This window comes from Gracilinanus agilis, chromosome 4 (genome assembly GCF_016433145.1).
Source record: "Gracilinanus agilis isolate LMUSP501 chromosome 4, AgileGrace, whole genome shotgun sequence".
Lineage (NCBI taxonomy): Eukaryota > Metazoa > Chordata > Mammalia > Didelphimorphia > Didelphidae > Gracilinanus > Gracilinanus agilis.
Genome location: NC_058133.1, coordinates 151849005 through 151865673, shown reverse-complemented (window position 1 = coordinate 151865673; position 16669 = coordinate 151849005). Strand labels below are relative to the sequence as shown.

At 37.4% G+C, this 16669-nt stretch overlaps 1 protein-coding gene across 1 annotated transcript in view; it reads right to left on the bottom strand.

The window, feature by feature from the left end:
• Nucleotides 1-15894, bottom strand: part of RBM34 (RNA binding motif protein 34) — a 19518-nt gene extending 3624 nt beyond the window's left edge. Inside the window, exons 1-6 of the mRNA XM_044673741.1 lie at nucleotides 15732-15894; nucleotides 14530-14704; nucleotides 11935-12074; nucleotides 4807-5050; nucleotides 4092-4151; nucleotides 1637-1680 (exon numbers count right to left, since the gene is read on the bottom strand). Coding sequence (XP_044529676.1) covers nucleotides 1637-1680; nucleotides 4092-4151; nucleotides 4807-5050; nucleotides 11935-12074; nucleotides 14530-14704; nucleotides 15732-15784 — 716 coding nt within the window. The 5' untranslated portion in view covers nucleotides 15785-15894. The remainder of the gene's footprint in view (nucleotides 1-1636; nucleotides 1681-4091; nucleotides 4152-4806; nucleotides 5051-11934; nucleotides 12075-14529; nucleotides 14705-15731) is intronic.
• Between the last annotated feature and the right edge of the window lie 775 nt (nucleotides 15895-16669).

The following is a 16669-nucleotide window of genomic DNA, read 5'->3' as shown; positions in this document are numbered from 1 at the left end:
GGGAGGTTGGGGGGTGAAGGGGAAAGTAAGAGCATAAATCATGTAACCATGTTAACTTTTCTAAAATATAAATATTAATAAATGTTTAAAATAAAAAAATTTAAAAAAAAAAGAAGACATCAATAACGTTGATGACTTGGATGAGAAATGGTGTCAAAGACAGGCATAATGAGTGGGTGGATCAGTAATTAAGCAGAAAACAAAAACAAAAGGTGAACAGCATAAATGCTGCCCAGTGATTCCAAAGCATTAAAAGTAACAGAGGAAACTCTCTAGTATGCCAAAGAACTGTATGGGAACAAAGGATAGAGTGCACAAATGAGAAGGAATAGATATATCTATAGTTAGATAAAGGGAATACCAACAAAATCATCCATTCTCTAATGAGACATAAAAGCATCAACTTTACAGATGTGGAAATAATCTGTAACCAGAAGATAGCATAGCTACACTAAAGGTACATTACCCCCAATTGTTCTTTAAGAGGCTAGGAATATATGAAGCAGAGGGAAACGAGAGGCATAATGTAGCTTCCCCACAACTCTTTGACAAGTATTCACACAAAAAGTTATTACCCCAAAGTAGTTAAATTCTAAATTGACAGGGGAAAAAACTTAAAAAAAAAAAAAAATCTCAAGTATCTAAGTTGGCAGAATGTGACTATCACCTTCAATAAGAGCAAACTATATTTACAGGAAGATAGCTCCTAAGTGATGAGTGATGAGTCAAAAAAGGAACTGAGAACTAAAGAGAGTAGACTTTCTTGAAGTAAGCATAGGCAACAATGGCCAAAAAAAAAAAAATCAAGATAATAAAACATAAGGAAGAGAACTTAAAAATGTGATAAAAAACCAAACGAATCCTAATAAAGTATTTGGGTGAGGTAATCCTGGTATCACAAACTCAAATTCAAAATATATTTGCCTATAGAAATATTGTTATATGTGGTAGGTAGTGTTTTTTAGTACTGTTAATAAAGTCTTAAATTTCAGGTACATCATAAGTTAAATAGACTTTAAAAGGCTAGACTGGAAGCCTAATGAGCTACATGTTTAATATAGTTTATTAAGGAAAAAAGGGCTCAGAATTCTAAAAAGTTTGCCTTGCCTAGGAATTGCATGGAATACAACTCATTCACAAGGAACTGCAGATGGTAAAGTTTCCTGATCTGTAAAATAGGGATAAATAAAACCTGTAAGGACCTACTTTACAATGTTATTATCAGGCTCAAATCAGATAATTATTAAAAGTGCTTCAAAAACTTTAAAGGGGGCAGTTGGGTGGCTCAGTGGATTGAGAGCCAGGTCTAGAGATGGGAGGTCCTAGATTCAAATCTGGCCTCAGACACTTCCTAGATGTGTGACTCTGGGCAAGTCACTTAACTCCCATTGCCTAGCCCTTCCCACTCTTCTGCCTTAGAACCAAAACATAGTATCAATACATAGTATTGATTCTAAGTTGGAAGGTAAGGGTTAAAAAAAGCTTTAAAGGATCTCAATAATAAATGTCATTATTATTACGAGACAATGAAATATTATCAACATTACATAGCAATACACAAAAAAGATTTAGTAACAAATTAAAATATGGGAAAAAGACTTTAACTTATAGACTTTTCCCTCAATAGTTAACTTACTTTATTGCAGCAATCTTTTTGGATAAAGTGCTCTTTGCTGGAATCTTCAAAACAAAAAAACATGTTGAATCTTTAAACATTTCTTCATTGTTATAATATGCAAAAAAGAAAGAAAATGTCAAACAACATCTTCAAATTATCTTATATTAGAAAACCAACATACTAAATTTATTACACTATAGTTGAAGCTATTCCTAGAGAAAAAAGTGTATTCAGTAGCATGAATTTCAAATCATTTTATTAAAAAAAAGCTTAAACATGAAGATATCTTTATCGTGGAGATCATCCATCAAATTTCTGTGGGCTGTTTTATGCTACTTAAACAAAAATTTTATCCTTGTCTTTCATTTTTGCATTACCTGATTTTCCCAATGTATTCCTCTCCTTAACTTAGTCATAACTTTATAGCAAAGCAAAAAGAAAGAAAAAAAAAGAAATTCAGCAAAACTAACCAACATATCAACCAAATCTAAAGTGTAAAGTTCTTTGTTAATGACAAAAATATTCCATAAGAAATTAGCAAAGATGGCCTGTGGCTCCAGTAAATAAACTGTAAAGATAAGTAACCTAATAACTTAAAATAAAAATATATCTTCGCTACAAAAAATACAACTGTTGCTACTTGTACAAGTGAATCTTGCAAAGGAGAGCCTTTTGTGCTCCTTGTGTGAAGCACTTGCCAAAAATAAAGTTTATAATTATTTTGAATTTTCAGTGGTAATTTAGGTCTATTTCTGCAAAATTATTTTTCAAACAAGAACTGCTTGGAAGTGGAAAAACAGTATAAATGAAAATGCTAAAATGCTGCCGATTTCTAGTTAGTTGCAGTGATTACTCTTGGTCCCAGGGAAAATAGAAGACATACTTCTCCCTTCTTTGTAGTAATAAGATGGAGGGCTAAGGGTGTAGAAGAATGCATGCACATTTTTGGTTAAAGTTGGCTTAAATTTTTTTTTCTGGTAAGAGAAAATTTATGGAGGGGGAAAGGGAAGAGGAAGTATACTAGGAAATTATTCTGTTATTTTAAAAAGGCATAAATAAGCATTATTAATTGAAAGAGATTTTTAGCTACTTAAAATAACACAACAAATCGGCAAATCTTACAAATAAAAATAATTATGAAACTGAAGAATAACTGAATGCTATTTATGAATTCATTCAGAAACTGAACACAACAGAGTCCCTGGCCTTTGAGACAGGAGAAATAAAACACATCAAAAAAGTATAATGTTGTACAAAGTTGTATGTAATAGAATGCTGTAGCTTCATTCATTAAAAGTCCCACATTTATTAAGTACTTTCAACAAGCAATGCATTTGCTAATTATGAATAAAATACTCTTTAAAGTCTGACAAGGAAGACAGAATTTTCAGGCAAGAGAGTTTAACCTCAAAAAAAAGTGAAGAAGTGATAGAATGGAAGAAGTGATCATTGGAATGTGCTTTAAATAATAGCAAAGATTTAGAAACTTTTAAGAAGGGAAAAAAACATCAGAGGAGAAAAGAATGGCTTAAACAATGATGCAGAAGGAGGAAAATATAGGTCATATTTGAGGAATGACCAGCAGTCAGGTTCACCAAATAAATAAGATTTTTATAGACAATAAGTGATAATACTGTTAAGGGTCAGTTGAGGCTATATGTGAAAATGTTTGAATCTCAGGCTAAGGAGTTCAGATCTTATACTGAAGACAGTGGGAAGCTAAATATTTTTCAAATAGGGGAATGACATAATCAAAGGTGCATTTTAGTAGAATTAACTGTATAAAAGCGGTGTACAGCATAAGATTGGAGATATAAAGAGGGAAACTAGGTAGAAGACTAGTGCGACAGAACTAAGCAAAGAGATTGAGGACCTAAATTAAAGTGGTATAAGGAAAGAAAGGGCATGATCCAAGAGATACTGTGATAACAGAATCAACAGGATATAGGAACTAAATTATATGGCTTGAGGGGCAGGGTTGAGTTAAATATAACTAAGGTTTATAAACTGCATGACTGGTGGTATTAAAAGAAATAAGGATTAAAAGGAGAAAGTGGGTTGGAGAGAAAGGGGACAGGGAAAGATGGCAAGTTAAGTTTTAAAAATACTGAGTTTAAGCTACAGGACATACTGGTAAAAACTGAGAATAAGCAGTGGGAAATGCAGAAATGAGGAACTTGAGAGAGGTAAAAGATAGGAACAAAGATTTGTGAGTCACTCCCAAGAAAGGATTTGAATTTGTAGAAGTATATAATATCTCTTAAGAGTACAGAGCTAAGGAAAGAACCTTACATTTAAGGTGGGAGAAAGAAAATAAGTGATATGAAAGTAAGTGTATTAATTTTTTCTCCTTAATTTAGCAGAACAATATTATCTAGTCATACTTCCTTGTCATCCTCCACCACATACCAACCTTTAAGCCAATAAGATTTATACTTAAGACAACAGTAGTGTTTATAAGGAAACAACATACCAAAGAACGGAATCGCACACATTCTATCTGTCCATATTCTTTAAAAAATGACTTCAGCTCCTATGAACAAAACAAAACATTTATTCTATTTTCACACCCAAATCTCATCAATTAAAACTCCCACATGACAATAAGTAAAAGCTTACTAATATTTAATTACTAATTATCAGCAAAAGAGCAGTCAAGGGACAAACAATCCACTCTGGATTCAGTTGGACAAAAAAACTTACCAAAACTATATATGTAGTAATTAGACTTAATTCTAACTCTTGGCATCTGGTGTTAATATAGCACTTCATAGTATCACCTTTCATATGAACTATTGTAATAAGTCTTCTGACTGGTCTTTCTCCACTCCAGTCCATCCTCTACTCAATTATCAAAACCACCTTCCTAAAGCACAAGTCTGAACATCTCAATTTTGCATTTTCATTAGCTATCCCTTTGCCTGGAATGTTCTCCTCTTAGCTTCTTTTAAGACTTCGCTAAAATCTCAACTTATCCGAGAAACCTTTCCCAGTCTCTTTTAACATTAGTGCTTTCCCCTGAAGATTACCTCCAAAGTATTCTGTATGCATCTTGTTTGTACATAGATATTTACATGTTGGCCCTTCAATTAGACTATGAACTCCTAAACAGAAACTAAACATTTTTTTGCTTTCTGAGGTGATAAAATAAACTACTATAAATCTCTAAAATCCATCTATTCACTCACCTTTTTTTTACAGGTAACAGGTAAATTTCCCACAAATACAGTTCTCTTGTTCTTTATTCTTTCCTCTGCCTCGCTGGCTTGAATCTTCTTTCTTTTATTTACTTCAAATGAATAATCTGAATTATCAACTATTTTACCATTTGTTGTTTTGCCATTATTACTGACTTGAGAAATTTTCCTTTTCTTCATTTGTTTAGCTTGCATTTTTTCTTCTTCAAGATCAGCACACACCAAAGCACTTTCTCTTTAAAAAATAAAATGTACATAAGAATAACGGGAATATAAAATATAAGGATGAGTCTAAAACAAAGTAAGAAATATTACTTTTCCAAGTGAAAATTTTAAAACATAAAAAAACCAAAATTAAAATATGGCTAGTTTTCTTTTAAAATTTTCTTATTTTACTAATTCTAAAAAACAAATAGAATGTCTAGCAAAGTCATTTTCTTTACACTTCCCTTTTTAATAACAGCAAGCTATGTTTCTAGGCACTGTACATAAAATATGTGTATACAAATACACACGTATTTTGAATGCCACATTCACAATAGCCATGTTCCCTATCTATAATTTTATTCTTTTATAAACTTATATTAATGCAACCTAAAACTCTATAGAAATTTCAGATAGCAATCAAGAGAGAAAAATTTTAATTTTATTTTTATTTCACTGTCATTATAATATATAAGAGCAGAAATTAAGTTCTTTTGCACTAGATTCAAAAATGGAAATAAGACCTGGTCCTTACCCTCAAAGAATTTAGAATTTAATATGGGGGATTTGGCTTGCATATAAGTATCCATTTTAAGGCAGATTATGGTAAGCGGAAATCAGAAATCCAAAGTCCTATAAGAAACTTGAAGAAAGAGAGGTAACTTCAACTGTCAGTATTGAAGAATGCTTAAAAAAGAAAGTAGAAATTCCAGGAATTCAGGAAAGAATAAACAGGGAAAAGAAGTTATAGGAAAATGGGGATGCAAAGTAACTTTTGTTTGAGTAAAACATGGAATACAAAGAGAGTAGTATGAGGAGGCTCAAAAGACAATTTACAGGGGCAGCTGGGTAGCTCAGTAGATTGAGAGTCAGGCCTAGAGACTGGAGGTCCTAGGTTCAAATCCGGCCTCAGACACTTCCCAGCTGTGTGACCCTGGGCAAGTCACTTGACCCCCATTGCCCACCCTTACCAATCTTCCACCTAGGAGCCAAAACACAGAAGTTAAGGGTTTAAAAAAAAAAAAAAGACAATTTACAAAATCAACAGAAAAACTTTCCTTTTCTTTTCCTGAAGTTCCAAGGTAAAGCCTTGGTCTACTCATAGTGCTACATTAACATATTTTCTTTCCATGGAAATTTCAAAACGTATAGTCTAAAATTATACACTATTTCCAATATCTTCTGTGGTCCACCTATTAAAATCCCATCTATCCCCCTCCCCCATCATATCTTTCTAAAGAACTGACTATATCTCTCCGTTGTCTACTCTCCTTTGCTTTCATCAATGCCTACTTTGTGTGATACCAGATTCCATCCCCAACCCCAAGACACAGTACCTTTCACTAGACAAGGTGGCCATGGGTCATGACTCCTCAAATAGTCTATTACTACCTGGAAGGGGCCACAATTGGAGTTGACAAAGTAAGGAGCCCCACAGACCCTTCCCCAAAGCACAGGAACTGTTTCACTTTTGTCCTTCCATCTAGTGTCTAGGGCAGTAATGTCGAACCTATTAGAAATAGAGTGCACCCCTCCAAGTGCTGTGCCCCTCCCCCCACAACATGGTGGGTACACCCAACTCCCCACCTTTACCCCATAGAAGGAAGAAAGCACTCCCATTGGGTTGCTGGACAGAGGGCTGGGTGAAGTGAGGAATGTTCTCAGGGAATGTAGAGAGGGGTAGGGGAGTGGCCCAAACACTACTCCCTTCCAGCCTGCGAGCTGCTGACCATATCCACTGTGAGCTCCCATTGGGCTGCTGGGTAGAGGAGTGGGGGAATATGAAAAATGTCATCAGGAATGGTGGAGAGGGGAGGGGAGCAGTTCCAGCCAAGTCCCTCTGCCTTTTATTTTCTAGTAATGGCCTCTGGGGTGGGGAGGAAAGGTGACCATGAGAGCACTCTGCAAGCCATCTTTGGCACCTGTGCCAAAGGTTTGCCATCACTGGTCTAGGGCTTAGTAGTTAATACATACCTGCTGACTGAGTGATAATATTTAAGTATATACAAAGGGCCTGGCAGCTCTCTTACTGAACATACTTTTTGGTCAAATATAACATTTGGGCAGTACTTAAATAAAATCACCAAACTTTCATTAGCTTTCCAAAATTCTCTACTTACTAGCATTTGTCAATTTGCCCCTATTAACACGAGAAGTAGAGAAATGAAGTTAGGCACTTGCCATAATCTATTTCATTTAAGGAGGCCTTTTCTGACAATGCATCATAGTCCTGCAGGATCAGCTTGGATGTTTTAGAGACATCTTGTTAAAAAGCACAGGGCCAGGGGCAGCTGGGTAGCTCAGTGGAGTGAGAGCCAGGCCTAGAGACGGGAGGTCCTAGGTTCAAATCCGGCCTCAGACACTTCCCAGCTGTGTGACCCTGGGCAAGTCACTTGACCCCCATTGCCTACCCTTACCAATCTTCCACCAAGGAACTAATACACAGAAGTTAAGGGTTTAAAAAAAAAAAAAAAAAAAGCACAGGGCCTACAGTTGGAGCCTACGTTGAAATCCTAGTTCAGGCCTTTACTAGTTCTAAGGTCATTAGAACATGAAGTCCTTGAGAACAGAAACTGTTTTTGCTCAGTTCATTATAAGAACATCACAAATGTTTCTTAATTAATGAACAACTGACCAGGGAAAATTACTCTACCTAATAAGGATAACAGTATCTCACAGGGCTGATGGGAAGAATGTACTTGGTAAAATCTAAAACCTTCTATTATTTTTTGCTCCTTTTTAAAGATTTAGATGCAGTTAGCAGAGGAAGTAATAGATAAATTTCCACCCAATTACTATGGAAGGCAAAATGTATCTTTCCCAAGCACTTACTAGCTATGTATTTTAATTCTGGCATGGTTGATTCTATGGCTTAGTAGAGTTTCTAATTTTTTTTCATTATTTGTAATGTTAGGGAAGCTAGGTAGGGCAGAGGTTTGTGTTTGACCTGGAGTCAGGAAGACTCATCTTCCAGAGTTAAAATCTCATCTTAGATACTTACTGAGTAATTCTGGGCAATGTCATTTAATCCTGTTTACCTCAGTTCCTCATCTGTAAAATGAGCTGGAGATGAAAATGGCAAACTACTCCAATGTCTTTGCCAAAAAAACCTCAAATGGGGTCACAAAGAGTTGGGCGAAATGACTGAACAACAGATCTTGGGGACTTAAGCATTCTATGGTCTCTTCAGTTCAAGACATTGACAGTCTATTCTGTGATGGCTACTATGGGAGCAAGGCATGGTTTTTATCATGTGAGCTCCTTAAGAGCAAGGAACGTCTAACTTTTCTATCTGTATCTTAGTATAGGATTTTGCACATATTAATTAATTACTCAATAAATGCTTTTTATGTTATTCATTCATTCAGAAGCTGAAAATCTAGAAGGGAGAAAGAGGGCATATTCACAAATAACGAAAAGGAATAAAAAATATTCTGAGTCACAAACGCTATCAAAAGTAACAACAATAATAGTTATTTTTAAAAACAGAAAGAAGTCTTGATCAAGGACACATGACAAAACTAGTGGAAATGCGCTTCGGCCATGGGTGGGGGGAGTGGGGGGGGGAGGGGGTGAAGGGGATAAGAGGAGTATGAATCAGGCAACCATGTTAAAAATGTATATTAATAAATGTTAAAAAAAAAATTTAAAAAAAAAAACAGAAAGAAAAGAGAAATTGCATTTAAAACTATAGGAGATATAAATTACTTGGTAATCTACATACCGAAACCTACATACAAACTATTTAAATGCAACTACAAACTATCATTTAGAGAAATACAGAACAAAATAACTGGAAAATTATTACTCATGATAGGACAAATCAACATAATAAAAATGGCAATACTATCTAAATTAATTTACTGATCAATGCCATGCAACCTTTCAAAGAATTACTTTATAGAACTAGAAAAAATAATAATGAAATTCAGAGGGGACTATATTCATTTTTTTCCTTTGTATTTCTTGTTTGTTTTTGTTTCTTTGTTTCCTTTGTATTTCTATTAGTATAATATACAGCAGACATTTAAAAAAATGTTTATCAAAATTTAATTCAACCACAATGACTGTGCCATTTTTTAACCTTCGAATCTTTAACCTTGCACATAGCAGGCCCTTATTCAACCATTTAAGAAGCAACAACCTCCTTCATGCAAGGCACTATGCTAGTTACCAAGACATAATTAAAAAATAGTCCCTATCTTTAATATTCTATTTGAGGGGCTTATATTTCATTTATTAAATGTCTATTGAATTCAATATTTGTTTTGTGGGTGTGGGACTAGGTAAAGAGGGAGACTTTTTTTAAAAAATTAAATGTTCAAATTGCACCTGCTAAGTGTTATTTACTTCCTCATTTGGTGCCCTCATCAGTACTCATTCCTTCCAAACCCTCACTGTAACAGATGATTTGCAGATTTGCTATAAAGATAAAACTGATCCCAATCTCGCTTCTGAGTTTTAAGTCTTGTAGGACAGTTCAAACAAGATGTCCCAAAGACTTTTTTTTTTTTCAAACCCTTACCTTCAGTCTTGAAATCAATACTTTATGTTACTTCCAAGGCAGAAGAGTGCTAAGGGCAAGGCAATGGGAGTTAAGTGATTTGCCTAGGGTCAGGCAAGTAGGAAGTATCCTAGGCCAAATTTAAACCCAGGACCTCCCATCTCTAGGTCTAGCTCTCAATCCACTGAGCCACCTAGCTGCCCCATCCCAAAGACTTTTTAAACTCAACATGTCCAAAAATAAACTATCTTTTCCCCAAAACTCATTCCTCTATCAAATATCCCTATTTCTATCAAAGGTACCAAGTCTGTCACTTCAAAGTTACCTTCAAAACCTGAGTTCTCCTCACTCCATTATTCAATCAGCTGCCAAATCTTACAATTTCTACCTCCACAACATCTCAAACATCTCACACACCTTCCCTCTATTCTCACAGCCACCATCTTGGTTCAAGGCCTCATTCACTCTCATCTAGACTATTATAATACCCTTTTAATTAGTATCTCTGCCTCTAGTCTCTCCCCACTCAAAACCAATCTCCCCTAATTCTCTTTTATCAAAGATCTGACCATATAATTCTACTACTTGGTGACTCTCAATAGTTCCCTACTGCCTTGAGATAAAACATAATATCCTATCTGGCTTTTAAAGCCCTGCATAAAACAGATACAATCTATATTTCCAATTTCATGGCCTAGCCAAACTGATATTTTTCTTCATATATGGCAGTTAAGCCCTCAAGTTCATGCTTTTGAACCCAGTCTTCCTATGACCTGAAATGCACGACATCCTCACCTGTGTTTCCTCAAGTATCTCTTACTTCCTTTCATGTGCAACTCAAGCACCATCTTCTATACGATTTTCCAGCTCACCCTAAATACTATTACCTACCACTCATTACCCAGTTTATTGTGTCTTTCTGTCTCTGTCTGTCTGTCTCTCTCTCTTTTTCTCATATTTATGTATATACTTCCAGAGGTTCTCTCAATAGAACTTAAGCTCCTTACGAATAGGAATTGTTCCAATCTTTCTTTGTGGGCAGTTATGCAATCCAATAGATAGAGCATGTTCAAGCTGTAACTGTGGACTGAAATCTGCAAAGGGGAGCAGGCAATTAGAGTTGAAAGGGACCCTGAAACAGCCCAGCAGAATGTTGCCAGTTCAGAATGAAAAAAGGAGGGGCCACTGAGGAGGAGGAGTTTTCTCAACTGTTACTTCACTCCTGATTGGACTGGGACCCTGGGGGGGTTGGTTCTTTAGTTGGAAGGTTTTGATTTTGGGTGGATCCTGAGTGAATTGGGCTCCTCTGTACTTTTATTAGTGACTATTGGGAGATCACAAATACCAACAAAGAAGACATTTAACAGCAATTCTCCAATTTGGCCAGAGAGTCCCTTCCCTGATCCTGCTTGAATCAACTGAACATGTTACTTCCCTTTTATATTGGTTTAGAAATATTTGATAGGAGACTGTAGGGGGAAGAGAGAGTTGGCTACTGTGACTAAGCCACAGAAGAAGTCCAGAGCTGCTCTACTGGGGAGAAGACATAGCTGATAGTGAAGTTCATCCTTTCCCTCCTTCCTTGATTCCCTTATGCCATTTTCCCCTGCATCCTGAATTTAATTTAATAAACCCGATGGTTTAGATACTTAAAGAGTCTGGAGCAGTTACACTGAGGGGGGGAGGTGACTGATCTTGGGGCTGAGGGGAAGACCATTACCTGACTCCATATTGATGGGCAAAAAAGCTAATTTGAACTTAGAAGGGGGGAGGCCTGTCTCAACAGGACTGGCTCTGAGGGTGGGATCCAACCCATTGGGGTCACAACCCCAACACCTTCCTTCAACATCCCCACTATAGCTTTGCCAGTTTGGGAACCTCTTTGAGTTTATTCCCTCATAGGTCTTCCCTGGGGTGAGGGGTGAGTGATAGCTGATCTGGTCCATTGAAAGCTAACAAGGGGGTAGTCTAGATACACATCCTTTACCATCAATACTCACCCTCATACAAAGCCTCAGACATTGTAGCAAACTTTGAAGTAAGCTATTATTATTATTTGTATGCATGGATATACATTAGGTGCTTAATGACTAAATGCTTCTTTATCAAATCTTTTAGTTAAAAGAAAAGAACACTGAACTTCTGGTCCTAGGACCGCATTCAAATTCTAGTAGGTCTGCCATCATACCATATGACCTTGTATAAGTCATTTAAATTTTGTGGGCTTCAGTTTCCTCATATGTAAAATGAGAGTTTGAACCAAATGGCCACTAATTCATCTCCAATTTTAGATCTAGATCTCAATAGTTAAAAAAGATAAAACCAGGGTGGAAACAAGAATAACAATTCTGGTCTGGGGATTTCAGTTTTTAAAACAGCCATGAAAATATGCTTCTTGATCTTGTACTGACCTGTTTGCCAACCTTTTATCTGCAGAAAACTCCTTCTTGACTCTAATTCTCTTTGCAGGCATTTGCTCAACAGCAGCACAAGTTCTCTGACTGTGGAATGCAATCTCATCTTCTTTATTTTTTCTCTTCTTACTGTTAGTCTTTAAAAGAAACAGTTATATTTAAGAATTTTCACATATGTAAATTTCAAAAGACAACTTGGTCTTTTTTAGCAATTGCTAATTTTTTTTTATAATTCTCCATTAAGTATTAAGTTCTCAAAGGCAAGTTCACATAGATTTTACCACTTATCTCCAGACTACCCAGTGTAAAATTTCACTGCATAACAGACTGCATAATTTAATTTAATGAGAGGAAAACACAACTTTTTACAAAGCTGTTCTAACAAACATACCCATGTTTCTTGGATTCTCTAAGAACCCTTACTGCATTTGACATTCTCATGAGGTATCATCCTATATTTCTTTCTTTTCTCTAATAAAATCCTTAAAAATCCTCTATACTTGGTGCCTATCCTTCTCTTCTTTTCACCCTTGTCTAAACACTCTGCAATCTGTTGTCTAATTTAAACATTCAACTGAAACGTCTCTCTCCAAAATTATCACTGATCTCACTGACAAATCTAATGCTCTTTCCTCAACTCTCTACCTCCCTGACTTCTCTGTAGTGATTGACACAATTGATTACATTCTTTTCATGAATAATCTTTTTTCTCAGGATTTTCATGTTATGGCTCTGTTGACTTTCCTTTTAAATGGTTGGCTGCTTTTTCTTGCCCCCTTTGCTGAAATCTTTACCCAGGTCAAGCCCATTAACAACCAGTTCCCAGCCACTGTCAGGCCCCTTCAGCCCTACCCCACCCCAAAAGGTTCTGACCTAGAGTTTAATCTTTTTTTATCTCTATACTAAATCTTAGTGATCTCATCAGCTTCAATTGGTTCAATTGTCATTTCTGTCCTAAATATTGCCAAATCTATATATCCACTTCAGGTGTCTCTATTGAGCTCTAGTCTCAAAAATTGCTTTTAGACAACTTCAATCAGAAGCTCTATAGCCATTTCAAACTCTCAGAGTATCTACAATAGAAATTTATCTCTCCCCCAATCCTCCCCCATTCAGAACTTCCTTTTTTTTTTTTAACCAAGAGAACCACCACAGTCTTGTTATCCAAATTTACAACTTCAATGTCATCTTTAACTTCCAATTCTCACTCAACCCACACCTAACTTATCATTACTTTTATCACAATACCTCCTGTACCTGTCGCCCTTCTCTCCACTAACAAAGCCTCCACTCTAGTACAAGAGTACTCATTCCTTCCTAGTTTGGACTACTACAATAGTCTTTTAATTGGGCTCCTTGCTTGAAATCTCTCCCATCTCCAATCCATTTCCCACAGAGCTGCCAAGTTAATTTTCCTAAAGTGCAGGTATGGCCATGTGCCTTCCCTCTACTTTCTACCTGACTTAATAAACACAAATAGCTATTATCTCCAGAATCCAATATAAAAATGAGTCTGATGTTTAAAGTTCTTCACAGGAGGCAGCTAGGTGGCTCAGTGGATTGAAATCCAGGCCTGGAGATGGGAAGTCCTAGGTTCAAATCTGAACTCAAGACACTTCCTAGCTATGTGATCCTTGGCAAGTCACTTAACCCCCAATGCCTACCCCTTACCACTCTTCTGCCTTGTAAGCAATACAAAGTATTGATTCTAAAACAGAAGGTAAGGGTTTAAAAAAACAAACTTCTCTACAACCAGGTCATTTCCTACCTTTTATAGTCTTCTCATATTTTATTCTCTAGCCAATATATTTCAGAGGCAGAATTTGACCCTACGTCTTCTTGATTCCAGGTTCATACTGACCTACTATTCCTTGAGGAAAATATTCCATCTCTAGTCTTTGTGCCTTATCAATGGCTCTCCAATTTATAAAGAATTGTATTCTTTTTCCCTTTCCCTATCCCTCCTCCCTCAATTGGTAGAACCTGCCATTCTAAGATAACTTTGCATCTACTCTATATGTATCTTGTATATACCTAATAATCAACAGTCTCCCCTCTAAGTTCCTTAGGGGTCAAAGTTTGTTTTTACCTTCTTTTGTATCTTTAGCACTAAGCACAGTGTCTGGCACATAATAAATGCTTGTGACTAACTGAACAGCTAAGATGCAGGACAATACATTAGATCCCATCAGAAGATTAGCTTTGTTTCTTATTATCTTTATGACCTTGGCCTAAGTATCTCTTCTTTCTGGACCTCAGTATCCTCACTTGTTTAAACAAGGGGGTTGGACTAGATGACCTCTGAAATTTCTTCCAACTGTAAACATAGGATCTTGTGATTCCCTATGAAACTAAACATCATATAATGATGGATTGAGAACTGGCCTCCTATTGGGTTTTCTGGATAAAGTGTTGGCCACCTTAGTAGGAAAAATCTGATGTCTCATCATTCCAAAGAAACATCTTCTAAGATTATGAACTGCAAAGCTGTTGACTATGTATAAAGAAAGTTCCTGTACTAATGAATTAAATTTCAGCCTGGAGAAAAAAGAAAAAAGATTTATGAAAGCACCAGACTATTTTGTGACTTACTTCTCTGGCAGCCACATAAATGGGCTGCTGAACCTGTGGAGCTGAGGATTCAAAGAGTGATGCTAGGTGGCTGGTGCCACTCTTCAAGGGCTTGTTTTGAAACAAGCTGCTGGCCACTTGTCCAACCTGATAGTCTCCAGATGAGGAGCTTTTCCCCTTAGCTTCCATTGTTTTTCTAGAAGGAAATAAATACAAGTATTTTTATAGAGCTTTAAGGTTTGTAAAGCACTTTTCAAATATCTGCTCCTCACCAAAGCCCTTAAAAGTAAATGCTGTTGTCATTCCCACTTTACATGTGAGGAAACTGAGGATAAATGAGTTTAAGTGACTAACCTAGGGTAACACAGAAAACTACTGCCCCCAGGAGGGGAGGGTTTCACTGTATTCTCAGCACTTGGCATAGTGCTGGTCACATTACAGATGCTTACAACTGATTGATGTTAGAGAAAGGATTTGAACCCTGGGCTCCCCTTCTTTAAGTCCAGCAATCTGTTCAATGAGTTTAAAGCTTTACTACTGACAAAACCGTGTGTAGTGTGGTGTGTGTGTGTGTGTGTGTGTGTGTGTGTGTGTCTATACACACACATATAAATCATATATATCTATCTACATGCTTCTATTCCTTCAAAATTTGATGCTCACAATAACCGTGTGACATAGATGCTGCTTTATCCTTGTTTAACAGGGAAGGAAAAAAGAGCCTGAGGAAGGTTAAATGACTTCCCTAGGGTCAGTACCCAGCAGAGGCATAACTTGAACCCAGATCTTCTGGCCTCCAGGTCCTGCACTCTCTCCACCACGCCCCACAGCAGCCTAGTAGAGGCAGGAGACCGGGAATACTTTGCATCTCTGGCCCGGTAAGGATTTGCAAAGACAACTTTGAAGGGCCTGTTCACTGACTTCAAACCTCAAAAGCCCGCCTCTGACCTAGTCACCTCAAGGCGCGCCACTTCCTGGGGAGGCCAGGACGTCCTCTCCTGGGAGAGGGGTCACAGTGAACCCCGCCGCTTGCGTTCCAGGCTCGATTCCCAGAGGGGCCAAGCACTGCAGGGGACCCGGAGGGCCCACGAGGCTTCCTCCACCCTGTACCTACTATGCCCTGAGGATGGGGAAGGAGAAGAGGGGAAGGGGGAAGGAAAAGGAAGAAAGGCTCGCCCTGGCGCGCGCGCCCCAGCGGGCATTTGCTCACGCTCACTCCTCACCTGTCTTGGGTCGGTTTCTTTTTCTTCCGTTTCATCTTCCCTTCAGTCGCCATCTCGGGTGGCTGGAGATTCTCCGCTGGATGAGTGCCACGTGATCCTGTCAACTTCTGGTGCTCCTGAAGCTACTTCCGCCTCGGAGCGGACCGCCCCTTTGCCCTCCCTTCCTCTTCTCTCCTCACTACACAGATTTAATCCTCTTTTCCCTGAGCTCCTTGTGGCCCTGTTATAGTTCCCGCTTCATAATTATAGTGAATAATGCCAGAGTTTAGCGAGTTGAAAAAATGGACTTCCCCCCCTTCCGTTTCGTGAATAGGGAATACTGCATGCAGTTTCAAACATGGTCTATGAGTTTCTTAGTATTGCGGAACTGCTTCTTTTGTTTTTAAACCTTTTCTAGAGTGGGTTGGCTTCTCGGTTAGGAGTAGGGTAATAATATATTCAGAAATGAAGAAGGCATACATTATCCCGGTCAGCTTGGGAATTACATCCATTATCAGGGACTTCAGAGGAAAAGTCTAGGCAAGTAAAAAGGGTCAAATCAACAAGCATTTTTTAAATGCCTACTATGTGCCCGACATTACTAAGCTTTGGAGTTATGAGAAAAAAAAAAAAAAGGTAGAAACTGCCCTTAACCTCGAGGAGCCCACCATCTAATAGGGGGAACAACATGCAAACAATTACATAGTAACATGTCACATTCAAAAATAAATTACAAATAATCTCCAAGGAAAGGGTTACTAGAATTAAATGAAACATAAAAGAGTTTTTTGCAGAAGGAGGATTTGATTGGATGTTGGAAGAAAGCCAGGGGGCCCAAGATTAGGAGAGAGAATTCCAGGCATGGGGTACAACCAGTGAAAATACACAGGGCTGGGAGGTAATTTTTTATTTAACAAAAAAGAAGGAAGTGCCATAAGCGATTAAAGGAATTTATTTTC